We start from the raw sequence: 24,714 nt of genomic DNA, 5'->3' as shown, positions 1-24,714 counted from the left end.
CATAAAAATAAAGATTATTATTATTATTATTATTATTATTACTTTCCTTCTTATTGATCTGTGTTTAACCACCCTATTTTCATTAGTTTCAAAAAAGCAAAAAATATACTAATAAATGACATTTGCATGGAGTGAATTTATACATCTCTTATACGCTAGTCCCCAGCCTTGTATGTACTGAAACATTTGAATAGAACCACCACTGCTGTCTTTTTGGAATGTGTTGAGACCAAGAAAATAGTAAATAGCAAGTCAAAATGTTATTCTTCTTTTGAAAATAAGATGCTCAGAGGATGGGATTAGACTATTAATGAACACAGGAATTGTGTGGATTTAGTTTTGTGTAAGAAATGAAGATCTACAGAAGCCCAAGTGAGTTTAGCCTCATCCCCTTATTAGTGTAACTCATTAAAAAAAAAAAAAAATGCTGAGGGAATTGCATGCAGTGTTGGGTATATTTGCACACGCTGCACATTTTGAAAAACATGTGTTAGTGTTTTAATTGCATATCGACTTTGATTTGAAGCATATGCTCCTTACTGTGTAAATAACTGCTGGCAACTTGCATGTTGCATCCTCAAAATGTACTATTATCTTACCAGATAAAAAAATAAAAAATAAAACACATTTGGGACAACCCACTATTAAAAAATGAGGTCATTTAAGAGAGTTACAATTGACCTATTACCATCCTTTAAGGATTTCTTAATAGCATTCCTGAGTGTCAAATATGTAAGGTGCTTCCAGTATCATATCTTTTACAGTGAGATGTTACTCAAGAAACATTAATGTGCGTCAGTTGTAATATAATGAAAATGAATCTTCATTCAACCTGAGCTGTAATATTAAAAAAAAAAACAGAATAGAAGCAGGATTGGCAGCACTTTCATTGAAAACTACAGTACAAACAATACTCAATCATTTAAAACCAGTGGGTGATCTACCTAACTTTGTATTCTAGTCTATCACCTGAATTAAATAAGGCCTTCAAATCTTGAAAAAGCTCAACTCCCGGTAGAGATAATTATTTCTGTGTTTTTCAGACAGACAAGGTCCTAATACATTCTTATAGGGTGGATTCGTCATTGGCAATGTGGTAAAATAAAAACAGAGGTTGTATTTCCTGTAGTTTATCTGAAATTTATATATCATTGCACTGAACAAGACCTGTGTTTTTTATTGAATATGTCACAGTGTGGTTTAATATGATCACGTGACAAAGGGCACGTTGAGTCACATTTTGAGCTTTTTGTACTTTTTGAGTTCAAATGGCTGAATAACGTGTTCCATGTGAGCTAGAAATGTTTAAGAAGGTTCTTCATATTCCTCTGATTATGTGTCAGTTTTTTTTACCGAAAAGATTTAATGTCTACAGTACTGTTCGGTTTTGGCAGGGTGTCAAATGTTGCTTTTTGACAAAAATGTGCATGGTTTTTCGAACATTCCATGACAGTATCAACCTGCGGTGTAGAATTCTGATTGTCTCAGTTATAAATCTATGGAAAGCTTTTTTTCAAGGTAGATTATATATTTGAAAAATTATTTATATCTGTGCTCTAACAGAAATATTAAGCAGCTACTGAGATTTTTGTTTTCTGAATGTACCATGGGTTGTTTTTTGGATGACGATATTAATAATCAGTATCACCAGTACAAAAACAAACTTACACGAGAGTAAATGTAGCAATTAAATATGTGATTAAAACCAAGATTAACAGATTATTATTTTAATCTCAACATAAATCGTGAATGTTTTTTAATCGTCTCGATATATATATATACACACACACACACACAATTTTACACAAATTACATTTTACATTTTGATTTCAAACAAACTCTCTAATGTTTTAAAAAAATCCAGGTGTCACAATGTTGTGTGTGCTGACTCAGTCATGTCTTCAGTTTATCTTCAGAAGTTTGGAAATTTTATTTGGAACTCTGCGCCACTGTCACATATACAGCAGGGCATGTTTTCCTCTGTTTACATGTATTTTCTAGTGTAAACATTGAATAGCAATAATAAATGTTTTTAATGGTAAAATTTAGCAATTTGAGTTGAAGTCAAGATTTGGCACAAATTACATTTGAAGGATACAAGAATTTCTGTTAGAGCGCATATATAAATAGTTATTCTAACATATCATACCTATGAAAATATTGAAAAACATGTGTAATATAAAAGGCAAAAAACATTTTCCGTAGATGTATAACTTGCAAGAATTTGAGACAATCAGAATTCTGCACTGCGTGTTGACATTTACAAAGAATGTTCGAAAAAAACATACATTTTTGTCAAAAATGAAGATTTTTGACACCCTGCCAAAACTGAACAGTAAGGTAGAGCTCAAATATTTTTGGTAAAAAAACTGACAGATAATCTGATGAACCTTCTTAAACACTTCTAGCTCATGTGGAACACATTCTTCAGCCATTTGAACTCAAAAAGTCCAAAAAAGCTCAAAACATGACTCAGTATGCCCTTTGACCTCTGGTAATGTCATATGATCATGTCTCATTGACATATTCAATAAAAACACAGGTCTTGTTCAATGCAATGGTACCACTTTTGTGTTAATCCAATTTTGCCATTTGTTTTACCACAACACCTAACTTTTTTAAAATATTAATTTCAGGTAAATTACATGAAATACAGCCTCTATGTTTTTATTTTACCACATGCCAATGACATACCCACCCTATAAGGGTGTATTAGGACCTTGTCTGTCTGAAAAACACAGAAATAATTCTCTCTACAGGGAGTTCAGGTTCATCGCCAAATTTGGTACCATCTTTTGGAGGACTTCTGCAAGACCAAGTCAAAAGTGTTCATGTCTTCTTATATCTACCTTGTCCTGACGAGACATAAAAGGTATTTTGCAGATGATCTGCGTTTAGCTGAGCTTTTACTTTCTATCATCCGACAAATGTATTGACCGCTTCTTTCTGCTACTGTCCAAAAGTACTCTCCTGGAGTGTTGAGACATCCTGTAAACTGCTCAGATTAGATCACACCATTGGGGATTAAGTGTAAACTGCACTTCGATTGAAACAGAATAGTACACTGCACGATAAACATGCTAAAGACAAAAGAAGTGGTACTCTCAAATGCTCTTCATTTATTTATAAGCATGTTCAATCAGTTTTTATTGATTAAAACCTAAAATCTAACTTTCTAATCCAAATTTTCCAGTAAAATATTCAGTTAAGGTACACATGTAAAAGTAACAGATTATGAATAATATCATAGATAAGTGGATTCATCTTTTTTCAGATACATATAGATATATTCATTTTAATATACTGCACTTAAATATAACCTAAATTCAGAAACACTAGGGTAGAGGGTTTTGGTGCTATTTTGGGGGTGACACCCAGGGAGAAAGGATGGAGCTGGGCTGTACAGTTATGCAATTCATTATCAACATTGCAGATTCGGTGACAGAGGCTGGGATACAGCAGCAGGCAATGACCCAGCACTTTGTTCACTCACCCAGAACAAGCTGAGATCTGCTGGGACTCTGCTGCGTTGGGCAATATGAACCACGACATGTGAAAAGAGCGATTCACAAGCAGTTCACTTCAAATCAGGCGAAACACTTCTTTTCTTTCCACCACACTGTAGAGTTGTCACTTCTTGTGCAGCAGCTATAAGGTCCCACCTAGGGTGACCAGATTTTCAAAGCTCAAAACTGGGACACACTGTTAAATAATTGATAAGACTAATTAAACCATTTAAATATAGACTATTTTAATGGTTATTTAAATAGCCATCCTCTTGCTCTAAGAATTAGCTTTTTCTTTTTTTTTTTAAAGCAGCTAATTTCAGTATCACTCTCAGGTGTATAAATTGTGGCTAATTAGTTTAACTAGCCATGTTGTGTTTCATATTTATACATATTGCTACTTTTATATTCAGTTTATTATTATTATTATTATTATTATTATTAATAATAATAATAATAATAATAATAATAATATAGATTGTCATTTTTGCATTTCTTTCTTTCTTTTTTACTCACTGCATCAGGATGCCTCTATTTATTGATGTTGATGTGGTTTAACCTGGTGAATTTGGATGCTTGCACCCTCTCGCCGCTATGAAATTACCGTATTACCAGAATTGTAGATTAATATTGAATATAAACTAAATGAAAACGTAATATGTTGTAATCAAGTTATAGTCAGTGAAGTTAAATTAAAAAAAAAAAAAAAAAAAAAAACTAGAGCAAAAGGAGAAATAAATATAGCCATACTATAGAAAACAAACATTGGCTTCAGTTCAGTCTGTCAATCTCTCTCATACACCCACGCACAGATCTAAAATCAGCACCAAAACAATTCATCTGAACAAACAAGCTATTCATTATCTGGTAATTACATTTCCTTTACAGGAGAAATCACAAAATGAAGTTAGTTGCCCGATGGCTCCATTTATTATTGAAAAATGCTAATGCTGGTGAGATCTCAATTTAAACAATTTTAAACTTAATTCATACAAATTACTGAGTGTAATGAACTTCAGTGTTCCCTTATTGAACATGTCAGACAGGGTTTACGTGGGTGGAAAGAACAGTAAATACACAATCTTAGCTGTGTCCACATACAGCATTAAACATTTCTATCAAAGTACTTGTAGCAATCAGACTTGTGCAATACTCATCATTACTGGGGGTGGACACTATTCTCCATCCCTGATAATGTCTTTGCTATATGAAAAGCGCTTGTAACTCACTGTCAGGCTCTTTGCTGTGGTTGGTTGACAGAACTCAGAACTATTAGCAATCATATTTTTCACAATGTGCCCAGCTCAGCAGAACTTAGTGGATGATTTTGCATAAGGGCTTGTTTTAATTCATTAATTTTTGTTTACATTTTGACTACTTTTTAAAACTTTTAAATTGCATTCCCTGCCTCAAGATGGCTTCCCATGTAACTGTATGAACCTTTCAGAACTACATTTCCCATCACCCTCCACACACACCTTACGTAAACAGTTGTAGCAACACATGGGAACATGAAACACGATAAAATAAAAAGGTCCTTATGTAAACTTTAAGCCATTAAAGTTGCTCTATAAAAACTGATTATCGCAGTATCTCTGATACCTCATCAGCACCATCCTGCTACAGAGGTGCTATATTGGAGAAACAACATTGATTTGCATCTGAATCTCTGTCTGTTGTTAAAGGTAATACATGCAAACTACATTGAAAAAAACTACAATAATCTGAAAGAAACAGCAGAACAATATAGCCAACAAAACATTTCCATGACCCCGCTTTATCAGCTACATAGATCTCAGCTTTTATAGATGCACATGTCACAGCAAAGATGCATTTTCATTTTAAAACAGGAGATCTGGTACATCATGTTTAAGAAAGTTATCAGATCCCAAGCCTTACTCTCAGGAAATCTATTATACTTGCACTATTTAGACCATTTCACCTCAGCAGTGTCTTCCAGGCCAAATCATGTTACTGACTGAAAGCAAGTCAGTCAATAGGAGAAGCAGCTGGTCTGGTTAATGATGGGGGGAAAAAAAGGCATTGAATCTGAAACCATGGCTTGCAAACAGAGATTTCTTTAAATGAGTGTATATCATGTTTTAAAAAAAGCATAACTGCCTATTTCAAAACTACACATTTGAGACCTACATAATAACACATGGAAGTGCACAAGAGGTAAGATGTATGAATTATTTTGTTAGCTACAAATCACTTTAGAGGAGCTACTTAGATTAAACATACATGTCTGTATCAGACAAATAAGGTCACTGGCATCCTTTTAATATGGTAGAACAGATTACCACAGTAAGGCTGCCATTCAATTACAGAGGGCAGTACTCCGATACAGATCTCCTCCAGCTCTCCCCAAGCACAACCCAAGCCAAGGATTTGTGCACATTTGGATTCTTGTCCACAGGCTGCCATCCTAATGCTGCTTATCAAAACACTGCATACTTTTATATATAGTAACTGAAGCCATTTAAACTTGCTTTATCAGGTGTGTTGCAGAATTCCTTTTTCTGGGATATGCCTGGGGTCTGGGTAAACTCAAGACTTTATCCAGTTTGACAGAGCAGCAAGAATTCATCCAAGCGCTTTTTTTTTTTTAAAACGTTTAAGTCCCAGGGTTTAGTGCACTTGATCTTATTTAAAAGGATGACATGGATATGTAGTGGCCATAGAGTTGACACAACCTTAGATTATCATTTAAATGTTGAAGCACAATCCAAGGTGTCAGCTGGCAGCTTTAAGGAGAGATAAAGAATGATTTTACCTTTTAGCTTTAAGGTAGCCAGTCCAAAAGCGAGACAGAGACCATGGCCAGCTGATGGAAATCACTAAAGCATGAAGGCAGATACAGCACAACTGCAGAGGAAGTAGAAGGGTGAATGAAGATTGAGGTGCTGATTGAAATACTGATAACACAGTGTAACAATTTTTTTTTTTTTTTTTTTTTTTTTTTTTTGTTCCTGGGTAGTAAGTGTTATTTCCTAATTGCTTATGCCTCAAAAGTATAGCAAATGGCTATTATTCCCCACAAACTTTGCTTTTGTGACCAGGACAGTGATATTTCAAAATATCACTATTTCCAAAGAGAAAACAGGCAAATGTGTGTCTTTTCGTTCACATAAAGTCAGAAAAAAACATATGAATCCAAATTAACATGTATTTATACTAAAGTAATACAAAAATGACTACAAAAGATTTAGAAGCGAGTAGTTTTTTGAGACTTTTGATCTCGAAAAACTACTCGCTTCTAAATCTTTTGTAGTCATTTTTGTATTACTTTAGTATAAATACATGTTAATTTGGATTCATATGCTGTTTTTTTCTGACTTTATGTGAACGAAAAGACACACATTTGCCCGTTTTCCCACTGGAAATAGTGATATTTTGAAATATCACTGTCCTGGTGACAAAAGCAAAGTTTGTGGGGAATAATAGCCATTTTCTATACTTTTGAGGCATAGGCAATTAGAAAATAACACTTACTACCCAGGAACAAAAATTGTGTTACATAGTGTAATTCTATCAATCTTACCTGTCATGCAGCTCCCTTCACTATGTAATCCCCACATCCATTTCTGCACAAAGCACTAGATTAAAATATACCAGGTAAAAAAAAAAAAAAAAAAAGCTTTCAGGTAATTTTCCTATAAAACTACTCTGTACTAGCCTGTTGTTATTAATACCAATCTAAGAATGTTCATAAGATTCTATCTAACACAAGTGCATTGATTGCTTATAATGAATCCTTTAATTAAAATGTGACCGATATCTTGTGGAAGTTAGTGACCCAGGATATTCTCTTCAGAACTCTGGGTCCTATGGCAAACCTCCAATAAAAATGTCCAGGATTTGTATTTATTTATTTATTTATTTTTTACAAAAGCACTGCGATGCAGATACTTGATATAACAATATAATGATGAAAGGCTCCCAGTTTACTTAGCCCTGAGACTGGAGTGCTCAGGTGAAAGATGGGATTACTTTGTCTCATTACCAGTCATTTTCTAACCGTATGATATACCAGGACCATAAAATGCGATAAGCTTGTCCTCTATGCAAGTATACTTTGATACACTTATGATTTGAAGTGCCTAATAATGTTGGGGCACACAATTGTAATGTATAAGCACATTGCCCATGTCACTAGAATTTCTCTGGGAAATTGACTGAACTAGGCACATCAACACAGAAACATGAAGGCAACATCCAGCTGGTTGTGTCAAGGGGTTTGTTCGGCAGTGCAGACGGGATGATCATGATCAGTGTCACAAAGCAGTCAAATAAAACACTGTATTAGGGTGTACCCAACGGTTCCTAGGTGTTTAATTGCATATGGTGCTGGGGAGATCAAAGGAAATAAAAGTATTGTCCATAACAACTTGAGTTGTCTGAGGTAAAAACCACAGCTCTTGATCTCTTGGCAGTAAAGAAAACATTTAAAAACACTCATAGGCGTATTGAAATGCATTTTAATGGTGCCAGACAGTTTACAAATGTATATTTAACTGTTTGGTAGCAAATCCCATCTTTTGGTTGTAAGGGGTTCAATCATGTGAATAGTTTTGTGTCCCATGTACAATACTATTATTTTTGCCAGACATTCGTTGCACTTGGGGACCAATTAAAATGGAAAGAGGAGACACAATGCACAAGGAAAACAAGTGGCAGCAAGTTTAACTAAAGCTTCATCCTGAAACATTTTACCCCAACAGCAATTACTCAACACCATACTTATTATTCCCATAGCTACAAAAAAAAAAAATCATAAAATTGACATTAGCCCAGGGCTGGGAGATCCCTGGAGCTGTTCATAGAGTAACGCTTTGAGGGAAAAGAATTGCATCAAAACCTGAACTCACTCTCTAGACTGCTTTCTTACTTGGGCTGCCTTGAGCCACGCTGTAGAATAAATGGAATATTCTTCCAGGGCTCCGTGGCTGCAAATTAAAACAGGAGATATAAAAGTTCTTACTACTGATGGCCTTCAGTGTCTGTATGTCTGAGTGTCGTCTGTAGGTCTCTCTGATTAACCACCACCTGGGTCCTATCCATTGTTAAAGCTGGAAGCTACCTTTAACTCCAGTGGCATGTTCTGAATACGCAGGGCAGTTAAAAAGCCACTTCATGCTTAAGGGGCCTTGTTGGCCGTCTTAGAATCAGTTGCTCATCTAGGGCCTCTATTTGATAGGTTGCCTTGCTCTGTAACGTTTTTTTTTTCTCTCCAAAGCAGATATCACTGTGTCAAAGCATCCAAAAGAGTAAAATCTGGCAATACCCAGTTTCACTTTTAAGAGTGAGACTGCTGAAACGTACTTATTTTTTACCGTAAGCTGAATAGCCACCTGTGACAAGCAGGAGTTTGATTATTAATCTCATGGCTGAAAACACTACCTCTGCTGGAATCCCACAGTTCATAATTGTGTATTGTTTTTTACTTTTTCCAATAGATACCGCTCCCTTCTTTGTCATTTTGTCTGTGCTTTGCTACAGCTATGCTATGACCATAGTATAGATGATTGATTACTTCAATAGCTTTGCGTTTTCTTGATTTTGTTCACATCACCCAAGCTGCTGAATATTTAATACATACATCTGCAAATTCAGTGGAAATATGTTCCCTTCATTATCTGATCTCAACCTCAAAGGCTAAAGCAATCTATTTTTTTTCTTTAAGATGAAAGGTGTAAGATTTCATCAGAAACAGAACAAAAGCGGCAGGAAACAGAGAGTTTAAATAAGAAATGACCAAATAAATCGAAACACGAATAAGCCATACACATCTTGTAAAGAAGATCCTAATCCTTCCACATTGTTTTTATCATCAGTCCTCATCTGATATTCCGTTATTCAGAATTCACAGTGGATCATACATTTCTATTAAGATACACATGTTAAAAGTCTAGGACCACTTATAAACTGCTCAAAAAGCCTTGCCTTTGACTGTGTTCCTAATAGTAACATTACCATGCTTAGCGAACCACAGACATTATAAGACACTGTTATATTGCTATAAAAGTTAATTTCTTTATTTAAAAAAATGAAAACAATTATGAGAAAGCATTAAGATTAGTTTTTGCACCGGGAAACAAACAATCCAAGTTATTTCTTGTAAACTAAGGTTTCCAAAAAGGATGGTGTGTGCATGCATATATATATATTATATATATATATAATATGTATATATATATATCTACAGAGTGTCATATATATATATATATATATATATATACACACACACACACACACACACACACACACGACTATAACCTTGGCCTCAATCATTATTTTGAATCATTCGTAAAAAGGTTTTTGTTTGCCTCTGAAACCCTGACTAATTCCCTAATAGTGTACATTTATATATCCACTTCACCCCCTCCAAAAAGGCACTGGCTTTAAAACAAACTCATTCTGATTACTTTCACCTACATCAGCTGTAAATATGAGCTTTACAAGACGCTGTGGAGACTGTAGGGGGAGGGAGGGACGGGGTCGTTACCATTCATGAGTGGAATTTCAAGTAACTCTTCTTCTAATAGTCATCTAAATCCCAATAAAAAAACAAACCACCATTCGAGACTGAAGCATAAACACTCGTCAGCAGCAATGTAAAAATCCTCTTCAATCAAAATGTTTACTCTACAACCATTGAAGCCCTGTCAGAATAATTACATTGGGATTCTTAGAAAAAAAGTTAAATAACGGGACTGGGTTTGAGACCCAGCCAAGCCCTTGTACATGCCTCACATGAATAATTGACAAACAGATCACTAAATCGTACACTATTAGGGAATTAGTCAGGGCTTCTGAGGCAAAAAAAACCCTTTACCAATGATTAAAAAAAAAAAAAAGATATCAATTGAAGGTTATATTTTGATGTGATAGGTATAAATGTACCGGTACATATGTACGTACACACACAGCTACGGCCAAAAGATTTGCATTACGCCTTTCGAACGAACAAATCTTGCTTCAAAGTCGAATAAAACCTGCTGAATAATGTTACATTAACATATTGAATCACATACCACTTTGTAGTTTTACAAATACAGTACTTAACGAAAAACATGAAATACTGTACTACTATTATGACTTCCAGTATTCCTGTGTTATCATTTTATAGTTTCTTTGATTACACAATGTTAAATAAAATACCAGTTATGTTCCTACATATATATTTTTTCATTGTCTCAATCCTAAAATTGTAAATGATGCAAAACTTTTGGCAATCGTATATATGAACAAAATGGTTTGTGCATTGTTTTGTACGGGCTGCCAAAATCAAATTAGGGAACATCTGATCTTGGACTAAGAGTAAGAAATACAGAATGCAATTTCAAAATTGGAAACTAGAGAGGAGTTTAAATATCTGGGAGGTGAGAGTTTTATTCTTCAGGGATCTGGGTTTTTCTGATTACTACTTTACAAAAGAATATTTTAATAGAAGAAACACAAAACAAACACTTTTTTTTTTTTTTTCCAAGAACACGGTTTTCCTTTGTAAGTAAAAGTCCCGAGATTTAATTTACAAGACCGCACTTGAGAAATTGAAAACGCTAGGTTATCCCTGAATGTGGGGTAGGAAGATGTTGGTAAACGATCCTGTGACAATGTACTTTTTAATTTTTTTTAACTTTAGGAAATTAGTTCCGAAATCTCATTAGGATCCCATGTGTGCAGACATTTTTCATTCACCTTGCCTGTCACTCTTTGACCTTTTAACTCTTGTTTGTGCTTCTTCCAGTCACTGTTTGAAAAATGTAATGGCCTTCATTGAAAACAATTGTCTGACCTTGCACTACATTACTATAACTACGTTATTTTCTGTAACAGCACACAGGCAACCTGGCTTAAACCGGATTAATAAATAACAGATTAGTTTAAGTGCCTCTCAGAAGATCTACGATACCCATGGAAGACATGTGGAAGCCCCTTTGCCTAGTCATGTTTCCAGTACAATGACTGAGGGGGGCTTGTGGACAAGAATCACATGATTATTTTCTATGACGTGCATACTGTAAGCTACAGAGATATGGTAAGACATCAGCTGATGTAAACATGAATTGAGTTCTCCAGCAATTACATATTTCAAGTCAGCCTTGGGTCATATTGAAAAGTAAAAGCAAGTATAAACTAGAAGAGACACACAAACTAAAAACGCATATACCACTAAAGTAAAACCTGATAATCATGAGCATAACTTGTCTGCTACAAAATAAGCCAAATCACAGATGCTCATGTAACTGTGAGGCAATTAATTTCATGTAAAAAAAACTGAACTGAACATACTGCATGCACTATATAGTATGCACCAGAGAGAGAGAGAGAGGTCTGGCACTCTGCTGGGATAGTAAATATTCAGTTTCAAACCTCATTTAAATAAATTAGCTTTCATTATTTGTTTTGCTACTTGGCACTTATTTAAAACTGCTGTCAGGATAGGGTTGCTGTCACTCAGAGGTAATCCTCGCCTGTGGGTCGGCTGCTATGTTATATTAATGATCAAATTGTTAGGAATCTGTTTTAATTATTCATGCAGACTTTGACAGAATTAGTTTCTATAATTCACTGAACAGCAGATGAAAAAATATAAAACATTGTAAGACTGTTTGCCTGTCCAAAGGTTTGTCAGTATCAATGTAGTTTTCTAAACCAAGTTCCACAGATTATTGCTTACCTGAATGAGAAATTATTTTAGTGACTGAAATGGATCTCCATGTTGCGAAGTGGTAATCTGCAACACTACTGGGGTGCTGCTAACAAATGCAATCACTTCCAGACATTCTTTTACACACGTGTTACGAACACAGGCGATAAATATCAGTGGGATATCAGGCTGGTATATTAAAGTGCTGCATTTCAGCTATGGAAGCGAAACTGTGAACGGCACCAGTGCTGCACACAGTCCTGGTTTTATTAATTACATTGCTTTAATAATGTAATCTAAAAGTTATTGTGTCCAAGCTAACTCTACGACTCTGAAAGGATCAGACTTACTACAGGGCAGTACTGGAATCTATCCAAGCAACCACAGAGTACTAGCTTTCATTTACCTGCCTGTGTTGTTAGTAATCCAGTAAACAGAGCCTCCATGAAGTTATTCAAATACAAATACTGCTTACATGCTGAATTAAACAGGAGTTGTTGTTCATTGCTTCTTATCCAAGGCTGGCTCAAAAACGACAAGCTGAACAGACATCACAATAATAATAGTTTCTTTCTGAGCTTTTCAGGGGCCGATTATTAGCTCTGCAAAGTAGACTCTGATGACATTAACCTTTCCAACACAACACATGCTAGCAGGTAGAGCAAACGCAAAACCCTTTTTCGGATAGGTACAAGCGATGGCATGACATATACTGTATGAAATAATAAAAGTTAGTAACAGTTCTGGCTTATGTTTTTATAAGTTCTGGTTTCACATTTTAGTTTCGGCAATACAGTGTAATATAATATTCCACAGCTACACTTCAATTAAATACATATTTCAATAAAAGGTTGTAATATTTAATTAAATAATCTATTATGTGCATTCTGTGTTATTCTCAGTTTCTAGTTACTGTATGAAAATTGCTTCCGATTAGACTTCTGAAGGCTGATTGTGAGGAAGTGAGATGGGGAAGTATATTTGCATTGCACTGTTACTTCCAAAATATTCACCTGTGCAACACTAATATGCTTCCCCAACTCAAATTAGCCTTCAGATTTCTTTTTTGCCAGCATATTCTGCGAGCACAGCACTCATTTGCAGTTTAATTGCTAACCTAGTCATTATTATGGGTATGATGGGCTGAACAAAAAAAGTGGTGAGAAGTAATGCAGTGAAGCCAACAGATGTAGTACACTGAGCCACAGTTTAGTACAGAACATCAACTGCAGAACAACAGACACTTTCCTAATTGCCCCCAGTGAACACAGAGATTGGGCTTGACATTACCAGACAAGTGGGCATATTTCCAAAAGAGGGATATTTAAAATGGTTGACAGTATTATGTTAAAATAACAAAATCAACATTATCTGGCAACACTGTCGAGTAGGCTTTGGAGTTACTGTACTGCTACATCTCACTTAACTGCATTCATGACTGTTTGTTCCAAAGCAAACCAATACAATAAAATAAAATGGGAGAGCACATAAACAGCAGCAAATCAATTTACATATCTTAATGCAAGCAAATGAAGTGAAAAGCTACCATTTCTGGTGTACTCAGATAAAGGTTTCAGTAGGAAAATCTAAAACAGACAGTTTTAGTGGTAAAATTGGCTGGAGGAGTGCCAGTTTACAGCAGTATTTTAAGGAAAAGCTTTGTAAAGGACTGGAGTAAACACAAAAAAAGCACTGGTGGCATTAGAAATCAAAGTGACCTCAATAGTGTGCGACTTCCCATGCAAGTGGTACCCATCTAATCTAACGCTGCTGTAAAGTGCACTGTCACGATAACAATACTCTGTGTGTGTGTGTGTGTTTAGAATCTTATCGGTGTCATAAGTCTAACTTAGCCGTGTTCTTTTCAATCATCCATTTCAGATGAATGCCAGTAGGAGTTCAAAAATCTGTACCTGTTCCAAATTTATTGACACATTTTATAAACCAGCACAGCCAAGAAATCCTGTACAAACTAACAGACAGTATAAAGGCAATAAGGTAAGGGAAACTAGGTGAGGGTGGGGGGGAATAAGACAAAATCCCTTAACGGTTACAGTCTGTTTGAAAAAAAGAGATTACTCCTTCATAGAAGGATAAACTTAATCTGGCTTGTAAAGAAAGAGTGTGCAAACTTTTTGTATTTACAAAGAGAAAAATTAATTTAGAAGTTATTCAATAATGAGTGAAGAGCATATGCTTACAGGGGAGCAATCTTTTTTTAAATTCCTATTTCTAAATTTGATTCTCACTAGAATCAATAGCATGGATCGAATGCACTGAGTGAAGAGCTCCATTTTTAGTATGCATCTATTATTTGCACATGGAGCTCGAATCACAAAGAGTCTGACAGCCAACAAGCCAGATTTTATGTATTAAACCTCAAACAGACATGGTGCCTTTTTTCTAGGAGATGCAACACATTCTACTGAAACCAGCAAGGAACCAAATTAACAACAATAAAATTACAAAAAACTCTGATTGCTTCCGATTCAGGACTAGCTGCCACAAGCACCAGCTTGACCAGATGACCTGCAACATAAATCTATTGTGTCCTGTTGTGGTGGCGAGGCAGATCAAGGTTCTGGTTTAATAGTTCTGGTTTTCCCTGGGGTTTGATCTGACGGGGTGCTCAGGAGCTGCTAGCTTGTAAATCTTTTGAAGCAGCCAGCATTGCTCTTACTTTGGCCATCATATCCTGTATGGAGACAGAACAAAATAAATCACAGTGCTGTTATATATATATAATTATTTAGAGAGAGAGAGAGAGAGCGCAAGAGATAGACATACACAAACATCTGAAAGAAGTGCACAGGGTTTGCACACGCAGATTGTTGGTTTGACAACATGCCAAATCAAGCAGCCGTCTGTGCAAAGTTACAGTAAGTATTCTCTGTAAATATTCACAAGAAACACTGAAGCACACAGGGTCTATTAAAGCGTCAAGATGTCAATACCGCAACCCTAACATTTCTAGAACTTAATTTTTTATAAAAACAGACAAATCAAAATGTAATTCTCCTGGGGGCGGAATTGGTTTGCCAATTTGCCAAAGGAATTGGTTTGCCAATTGCCAGCGCTGTTTTGTGGCCAGTGGTTTACAGGAACATGTACATACTTCTATACAATCATCAGCCTGTCATTTAATGTGATCTTGCACATTACAAGCAATTATAATAAACAAATGGTATATGTTTTGTAATTAGTCTATATAATAGCTCATATTAGAAATAGGTCTTTAAAAGGTATCCTTTTAGCATTACCATCTTGTGCTTTTTGTGGAAAGAGTCCATTACAACGAAGGCTGGAGACAGGACTGTTTAAACTAGAAGTAGCTCTGAGACGTATAAAAAGTACTATAAAAGTACTTTAAAAGGAAATCATTTATATATATATATATAAAAAAAAAAAAATCACTAAGATTGTGATTACACTTTATTGGAACCTCCTGGAGTGAACATTCTGTTCTGACTAAGTTTACTGCCTGGTTTTTGTCACAAAAATTCCTGAAATAAAACATGTAATCATTTAAACCTTTTGTGTACACCCCCAAAACATTTTTCATTTTTTTTACACTGCAGTTATACCTCCTTTCATATATATGTATACACACACACACACACACACACGCACACACACACACACACACACAATACAGCAATTTAGGGTTATTTCAGCTATCCATTGTTGACCAAAGTTGCTGAAAGTATAAGGAGAATACATTTTTTGCGGTTTCCATTATTTCTTTGGGATTTATGTTAGGAATTTTATTTTGGTAATCTTTGTTCAAGAGATGACACTCAGAAGAGATGTATGTGTGTTTCTTGTGGTCATGTAAGAAACAAATGAAGACTTTTTAATTTTAAAAAGGTCACCTAACAAACAAAAGTAAAAAAAAATAAAAAATACAAATAGAATAAAATACTGGTATAAATATTTTGGCAGAAATGGCAGAATTAACGGACTGATGTGATGATTTTTTAAAATTTATGTTACTATTCTTAGTGGGCAAACGTCATTACAATTTATGACAGCAACTGGGGGGGGGGTGGGTGGGACAGGACGGACGGACGGACGGACGACTCTTCCCATTAATCCAAAATTTATAAGAATATTTACTGCACAATCATGCGCAAGATGTGCTGGCATGCTGCAGACAGGACACCAAAGGCTGCGGTTTCTGCATTTCATGGCTTTCAACTCTAAACAGAATTTTGTGCACAGCTCAGAGTCAAATCTTTATCTGGACCCTACACTGTGCACTTTGGATAAAGTTCAGGAACCGTGGCTGGTAACTGAAGCTTCTAAAAAGCATGCAGGCCACGGGCAAAACAGAGGTCCTACTCATGGGCTAGCCTGCTCACCTATTTTTTAGGTAACTAAGTGACAATATCAGAGTAAAAGTACAATAGCACATTGTGAAGATGTTTTCGGGTAAACGACTTGCGGTGCTAGGGACCCTTTGAATGAAATTTACATTGAGCAATCAAATCGTTTTCTGCTTTTCATGCACATAAAGACTGATTTCAAAATAAATGTGACTGGCACAGCACAAACTGAAACTGAATCAGCAGCAACAAGTGTCTAGTGGTGAACTTCATAGCGAATTAAGAACTAGTCTGTGAATGGATGGCACTGGTTTAAAATAAATAAATAAATAAAAATAAATAAATAAAATTCATTCAAATAAGTTACATCTGCTTAATGCTTCCCTACAGGATATAAATACTGAAGGTAAAAGTGAAAAAAAAATACGCAGTCTGAACTCTGCAAACACACTCTCATTAAACCCCGTCCCAGGAGGAAGTGAGTTTTCAGATTTACTTTTTTTAAAAATCCTGCATCAACTGCAGATTAGAGCACAGCAACATCTGTTATATTGACCTCTTACTCATAACACTACGACATGTAAAAGCAACACATTTAGATGAATTGCTTGGGCTTAACGAAATTAGTAGAAAAGCAGATACAGATACATTTAAGCTTTCTGTATTTAGTAATCATATCTTACAAATGTGCCCATATAAAAGTGTATACCACACATCAGATTTGTCAAATCAGTAGGATTAAACAGGGTCAAAACAAAAAATCATCTTCTGATAGCAAAAACGGAAACGAACATGAACTCATTTAAAAACACCTGACTTGATAACACTGGGCAGTTAATATACATTAGCAGATTTACGATGCCTTTAGCTTCACTTTCATACTGGCAAACCTCTACATTCAAAGCCACATGGATAACATGGTAACACAACAGATGATTAATGATAAGTTTTATTAATGATATGCAGAGGTCATGTTGTTGTCACACTTTCAGTTCAAAGCAACACATACCTGAGTGATTTTAGTTTGAACAGAGGAGACAAAAGACGAGGATACTGGTTTGTCTTTTTCCTGAGATTCTCCCCTGGAGAGAAAATAAATAAATAATTCGAATAACATTTGGATTATTCATTACAAATGCTATGTGTTTGACAAAAAATAATTTTAAAAAAGTGTTTGTAGAGTGGATTAAAAGAATATGGACAACTGTGCCAAGCAAAGAGCTCTGAAGCATATTACGGCTGAAATGTATTCCTAAATGTTTAAACTGCAGGATTAAAACACAACTAAACATTTTTTTTAAGCTTCAACATATTGGGAATATGTTTGTAACCAATCAAAAAACATCACGAGAAGCCCTCCATCAACTTTCATAATTTTCAGCAGCTTGTTTTTTGTGTTTTTTTTTTGTTTGCTTTTTTTTTTTTACTTTTTTTTTTTTTACTTTTTTTTTTTTTGTTATTTTTTTTTTTCTTTTTTGAAAGTTTTTTTTTTTTTTTTTTTTGTTTTTTTGTGTTTTTGTGTTTTGTGATTTTGTGTTTTTTTGTTTTGTTTTTTTTTGTTTTTGGTATTTTTTTTTTTCTTTTTTTTGATTTTTTTTTTTTTTGTTGGTTTTTTTTGTTTTTTTTTTTTTTTTGTTTTTTTTGAAATTTTTTTTTTTTTGTTTTCTTGTTTGTTTTTTTTTTTGATTTGGTGTTTTTTTTTTTTTTTTTTTGTTTTTGTTTTTTTTTGGTTGTTTTTTTTGGTTTTTTTTTTTTTTTTTTTTTTTTTTTTTTTTTTTTTTTTGTTTTTTGATTTGTTTGTGCTTTTTGTACTTCTTTTTTTTTTTGTTTTTTTTGTTTTTTTTTTCTTGTTCTCCTTTTTGAGATAATTTTTTTTTTTGCTTTTTTCTTTTTTTTTTTTTTTTTTTTTTTTTTTTTTTGTTCCTTTTGTTTTTTTTTTTTTTTTTTTTTTGGCTTTTTTTTTTTTTTTTTTTTATTTTTTTTTTTTTGTTTTTTTTGTTCTTTTTTTTTTTCTCTTTGTTTTTTTTCTTTTTTTTTTTTTTTTGTTTTTCCATATTTTCAGCAGCTTGTATTAGTGCATTACTGTAAAAGTATAGCATTAAATTGCACGTTGAAAGGACCAACATCTATACTTGACCTACATATTCTTGACACCAATTAAACGTTTAAGCAAAACTGACATTTGACACTTTGCGAACGTCTAAACGCAGAACTGTTAACCCCCCCCCCCCTCCGTATGCCGACTCCACTTGCTGTACCTGGATCGCTCCTGGCTGGAGTCTCTGCTCTCCACAGGAGATATACTGGTAGAATGTGCAGAAGCTGGTTTCTTATTGGAAGCCTGCTTCGGGGAAGAGGACTGTGAACGGGACTGAGCTTTAGATTTTATCTGCGACTTTGAGCTTCTTTTCTTTTTCTTTTCATGAGGAGACCTGAGAAATAAACACACCACGCCCTTTTAATATTACAAAACACCAAAACCCAAAGCAGAAAATACTAGGTAAAAACTTACAGCTTCCTGAAAATGGATTCAGTTCAATGGATCTGCCCACTTTGAGTTACTAATGTTAAATTTAAAAACAGGCATATTTGTCGTCATTATCTAACATTGTGCTTCATGTATTTTCAGTCTAGGAGTAGGCTTAATGGACTGTAGTCATACATAATAAAGCTTAAAATAAATTTGAAGCTTGCATCATTGCAATTCAAAAGCCTTGCACTAAACACTTCTCAATTTTGAAGAGACTGGCCCACAAATTCAGGTGAAAGGTTGACAGTGTTAGTTTTAACTGTACGTTGTAAATGGGGCTTCGGGGTAAGTAAACAGGTAAATATTTAAAATGATTGATTTTTAACCCTATAGGGAGACCCAAAGTGTTGTTAATTCTGATATACAATAGTGAGAACATACAAAAAGAATAAGGAAAAGGAAAAAAGGACAAAAAAGATAACAACAATAATTAACCAATTGTCATGGTTCGTTTCAGAGAATGGCACTTGAATGTGTCGGACGCTCTCCCTTGCCTGAAATTAATCTCTGTCTAAGCAATGTAATGTTGTCTGAAACATTTGGCTGGACTAACAAAGTGAAGTCTCACAAGGAGCGACTCTTCTATTTGCCTAAACGAGAAACAAAACAAGTTGGGTTTCTGAGTTATCATGAAGGATGGGGTTCATCTGCGCAGCATGGATTTGACGGCAGCCTTTTGATCAAAACTGAGCAACCTTGAAGTTCAGACGTGAAGAGCTTTTATTTATTTATTTTTGGTGCAGTACATTAGCCTTTTACAGTTCTGACTTTTGATCTAAACACTTACTAAAAAAAACAAAAAAACATCTGAACGACTGTGGTGAGCCACCTATCTCAACTGCATTGAAGTAATAAGCAATATCCTTTTCTCCAGATAAATCTGAGGTCAAGCCAACTTATTTGTAATGAATTACATCTGTTAACCCTTATTTGCTCCATGTATAACATACCTCTTCATAGTCGTGCATCTCCTGATCACTTGTTTTATCACCAAACTCCTCAATAATGCGATCCAAGTCATTATTATATTACTATAACATCTCAAAAAGCTTGGCAAATGTCTGTGATATTCTTTGAGTGCTGGATTTGGAAGCAGCTATCTTGTTTATGTCCGTGTTATGTCTGTGGTGAAGGGACTACGTGGTTTGCTCAGATGCGCCCCTCCCCACCCCACACCACCCCTTTTTCCAGAGAAAAAACGACTAGAGACCTGTGCTTGACGTATTTTTGATGATGTTGGACAGGGTAGGTGTGACAGAAATATAATGAGGTCTGGTTGTCTGATTGTAACCTGTGAAGGTGCTAAATAGCGAAAGGGGTTAAACACGAATCCAGAGCTGTCGCCTTGGACCAGATCACTGCACTACAGTCACAGAAAATAACATGTTATCACCAACCACAAGCACTAGTGCACGCACTCAGGACTGGTGACCATGTTTAGTATTAATGTGGGACAGATAAAGTGTTTATCGTCTTGGGCTGCAACTCGTTGTTATTATTAGCTCCGTGCATTACACATTGGTGTGTATTGCCGGGGTTTATTCTTTTGGTGACCAGACACAGATTAAAAATAAAACCTTTTCCAAACCAGATTACAATTGTCTGTGATTATTCCTGCACTGCATCACCTCTGCACCTGTTCACAGGAGACTAAAGTTAAAATGTGATGAAGATTTACTATACAGTGTTACAATGCTCAATTTTCACGAGTTGAAGCACAGAGAAAGTCTCAGAATAAGCCCATAATTTTCTAAATGCCAGTCATAATTTCTTGCAGAGAAGATTGAAACTTTCTGAAGCACAGCCTACATCAGTTTCTCCTGCTCACTCTCCTACACAGAAAATGTAAAGAACAAAATTAAGAAAAAGGGGGTATACTTCAGAATAAAAAAACAGAAACACTCTCATAAAAAACAAGTAAAAGTGTGCTGATATTTTTACTAGAAACAACTGCAAAAGGCAGTCATTTCATTGGGGCTTGAGTGGTAACACACACCTTAAAACACATTTTAAAATATGTATGGGGCACTGCATCAGACTAATAATAATAATAATAATAATAATAATAAAAGATTGATACAGCACCTTGACCTTGAGCGTTTCTTGCTGAAGCCTGGACCGTTACTGATTCGATAAGCACTGGGGATACATCTCTCCCTTTCTTTTTCCTCACGTCTTCTTTCTGAAGAGCGAGCTCGTCTTCTATTGGGAGACCTTGATCTGGATCTTAACAACAAGGCAAAAAGTGGTCGATCCATTATCCTCCAGAATAAAGCCATACAGGGTTGCAGGGTTAAATGCATCTAATCTTCAGCCTCACAAAAGAATTCCATGTGGCACAGCATTATACAGGAGATGCATAAAACTTCATATTTACCACTGACCTCCTTTGAAACTGATTTTCAGGAGTTACATGTAACAGTTTAAAATCAAATTCAGACAACTGGTTGAAGTTAAAAAGCCACGACAGCCCCAAATAAGTTTATAGACGCTGTAATATGAAACATACGGAACAATCCCCGCTCAGGGGGGGTGAAAATTGAAGTTTGTAAAGCAAGCCAAGATAGAACTGGATTAGTTATACTTTACAAATTGCATTTTATTTTATAACAAAGCTGTTTATTAACAATAAAAGAATACTTAAAACAATGTGCACGCTTCAGATGACTTCCCTTTGAAAGCACCCCCTCAGCATGGCTGAACCATGGCACTGACCTCTACACATCCCTTTCATGCATGCATAATTACACTCAATTCAGACAACAACACTGAACAAACTCTGCTTTACAATCTGGCTATTCAAACAAACCAATTTTAAACCATTTTGCATTTCAAAGCACAGACTGGTTTTGTAAGTATTCCAAATTGCGCAAGGATAAACAAATGAATATTACTGCCCAAATAACATTGGTATAAAAGAGAGTCCTTGCTGATTTCAGTTATGTATAATGTTTGAATTGTACATACATTTAAATATGTTTAACGTTCAAGCTTCACTGCAGTTCTCGCTCTAGCAATAGTGTGAAAATAACTAAATATCAGTTAGATAATTCACGATTGTAATCAAACCCTTTTGTTTATAGGGACAGGCTTAACGAGAATGGTTCCAATATATAATTAAAAATAACTACATGAAGATTAAACCTAAACTACTGATGTAAATCAGACAATCTTAGGAGTTGTATCTTCTGCATGGCATTTCATTTCCATGGCTCACAGGCAATTAAAAACAGCCCATGTATATGAGAGGGAAAATAGGCCTATATAACTGGCACAGGCAATGCCTCAACATTAATCTTAATACAAGAGATGATATCGGACGACACAGACATTTGAAAGCTACCACAAATTGTAATGCCTTGTCATCACAAGGATGGTAATGCACGTCTAATGCATGCTGATTAGCATGTCTGCAAAATCCTAAATTAAAATAAACCTGTTAAAGCATCCCATTACGGGCCGTTCCAAATAATAATAATATTTATTTTTATATAGTTCCTTTCATAGTGGACCACCATCACAAAGCGCTTTACAAGATACAAGACTAGGGTGTGTGAACTATGCATCAGCTGCAGAGTCACTTACAACAACGTCTCACCCCAAAGACAGAAACCACAGAGGTTAAGTGACTTGTTCGGGGTCACACTGTGAGTCAGTGGCTGAGCTGGGATTTGAACCTGGTACCTCCTGGTTACAAGCCCGTTTCTTTTACCACTGGACCACACAGCCTCCTATAATATTGTAATATCGTTACCACTCACAAAAGGTTAAACATCATGGTCAGGTGATGCTCAACACTAATTTTAGGCAATTCATCCACTTTGTCCCTAGGTTAAGTACTAAAGCTTCACAATACACTACTAAGCCAACTGACCTGTTCTGCTATTGATTCATGGTCACAATCTCAACTTAGCTTTTTACAGCTTCTTGGAACTGACTCATCCTCGGCTCCAATACTTCCACTGTCGCTGACCTTTCAAGGCCTTGTGTAGTAACTGTGTAAAGCATAGGGGTTGTCACCATCTAGGCATTTAAGTGTCAGATAGAATGCACTATTGAACTAAGCCTTCTCTCATAAATCCACTATTGCTATATGCATGTGACAAGTGTACATGTGTTCTCACGGACATTCAGAGTACCGCAAATGTTCCAAAAATAACGGAAGTACTATGCTATATCTCCTATTCAATTTAGACCTCTCTTCAGTGTGGTGTCATAATAACCTGTTCTTATACAAACAGTAAAAAAGATCAAGTAGAAAAAACAAACAGATTAATAAATCAAAAAGTGCTTCTATAAAAAAAGTTATACTGGAGATAGAAGTAAATATTTATTTTTTGAAAATAACATGTAATTTGGCTCACAGATTTAAGCCTTTACTATTGATAAGTGTCTTGATTAAGGCTTGAGTCTGTGATTACTGGACTGTGCCACCTGTCATACCCCATCTCCAGTGCTGACTAAGAAGAAGGACTAACCTTGACTTCCGGACAGCCCTGTAGGCACTTGGAAGCGCATGCTTGGTTTTGGAACGCGAGCGGGATCTGGAGCGACATCTGGAACGGGACTGGGATCTGGAGCGAGACCTCTTCTTGTGCTTTTTCTTTTTCTTCTCCTTTTCTCGATCGCGCAAGGAATCTTTCCTTTTACCCGACTTCTTGTTGGAGGATTTTGATTCCACCGCTGCCAAAACTTTTGATCCAACGGATGTGGCGGCAGAAACTTCAACTATCTCCTGCTGGAAAAAAACAAAAATATGTTCTGCTTTAGAGTATTAGAAAGGTAAAATAAATACATGCTCTCAAACTGGTCATGTATATATTTGTCTTGGAGCAAGCAACACCAACATCATCCTACAAGAAAATAATGACTAAAAACAAAAACATTATTTGGTTCATGATATGGTCAGAAATCTGCCAAAACAAAAAAATATAATTCCAACACACTATTAAGTAGTCTAGAATGAATGCCTCAATTCTTCCCCAAAAGAAAAACAAACAGTGTCACAGGATAGGAACTTTCGACTTTTTATGTTCAAGGTAGATAACTGTAGTGTTGGTGTTTCAAAACCTCTCTGTTTAAATAGCCCAGGAGACTGCATGGCTTATCCAGTTGGCTGTACAAAACATGTTGATTCCCTGCATCTGTTGAGACAAGATATGTGAAACTGCAGGCTTTCACCTTCTTAACAGAAGATTCACGGCGAGGATCTGAGAATACACAATGAGCAACACTAAGCCTTATACCCCTGTGCTAAAGGTCAGCTTCAGGAGTTACTGTGTGTCAGTCACTGTGCTTTTCATACACTGCAGCCTCCCATTAAGAAGACAATACTTACTGTGTCTAATCCCTAAACACCTCATGGTACACATTAAAGTAGGCTGTATAGATCTGAAAGGCTCATTTAATAAATACTGAGCCAAGGAGTAATACTTCATTAGCTCTTAAGCTCATGTGGTGTCAAGGATGAAAAAAAAAAAAAACATGCGACATCAAGTATCAAATATAATGGAATACAAGCTTCTATAACACACCAATATAGTGCATCCAAAAAACAAACACAGCTATAAAAACAAGATGAATGTTTAACTCGTTATTACTTTTGTCAAAGTAAAAAAAAAATAAAATAACACAAATTAAAGAAGTATACATTGTATTATTGATTAGCCAGTGCTACTGTGAATCCTTTACTGGAGA

General features: G+C 35.4%; 1 protein-coding gene across 4 annotated transcripts in view; it reads right to left on the bottom strand.

Annotated features, from left to right (window-relative positions):
* Positions 1-14,747: 14,747 nt before the first annotated feature.
* LOC121296901 (splicing factor, suppressor of white-apricot homolog) overlaps positions 14,748-24,714 on the bottom strand; it is a 45,436-nt gene continuing 35,469 nt past the window's right edge. For 3 of the 4 annotated variants that reach the window (XM_041222808.1, XM_041222811.1, XM_041222810.1), the window contains exons 14-18: positions 23,496-23,755; positions 21,103-21,243; positions 18,746-18,919; positions 17,497-17,569; positions 14,748-14,857 (exon numbers count right to left, since the gene is read on the bottom strand). In XM_041222808.1, the coding sequence (XP_041078742.1) occupies positions 14,792-14,857; positions 17,497-17,569; positions 18,746-18,919; positions 21,103-21,243; positions 23,496-23,755 (714 nt within the window). In that variant the 3' untranslated portion in view covers positions 14,748-14,791. The remainder of the gene's footprint in view (positions 14,858-17,496; positions 17,570-18,745; positions 18,920-21,102; positions 21,244-23,495; positions 23,756-24,714) is intronic. The other variant, XM_041222809.1, reaches the window with a different exon arrangement.

The sequence above is a fragment of the Polyodon spathula genome, chromosome 22 (assembly GCF_017654505.1).
Source record: "Polyodon spathula isolate WHYD16114869_AA chromosome 22, ASM1765450v1, whole genome shotgun sequence".
Taxonomy (NCBI): domain Eukaryota; kingdom Metazoa; phylum Chordata; class Actinopteri; order Acipenseriformes; family Polyodontidae; genus Polyodon; species Polyodon spathula.
Note: the sequence above shows the minus strand (reverse complement) of the source record. Positions and strands in the feature narration are given on the sequence as shown.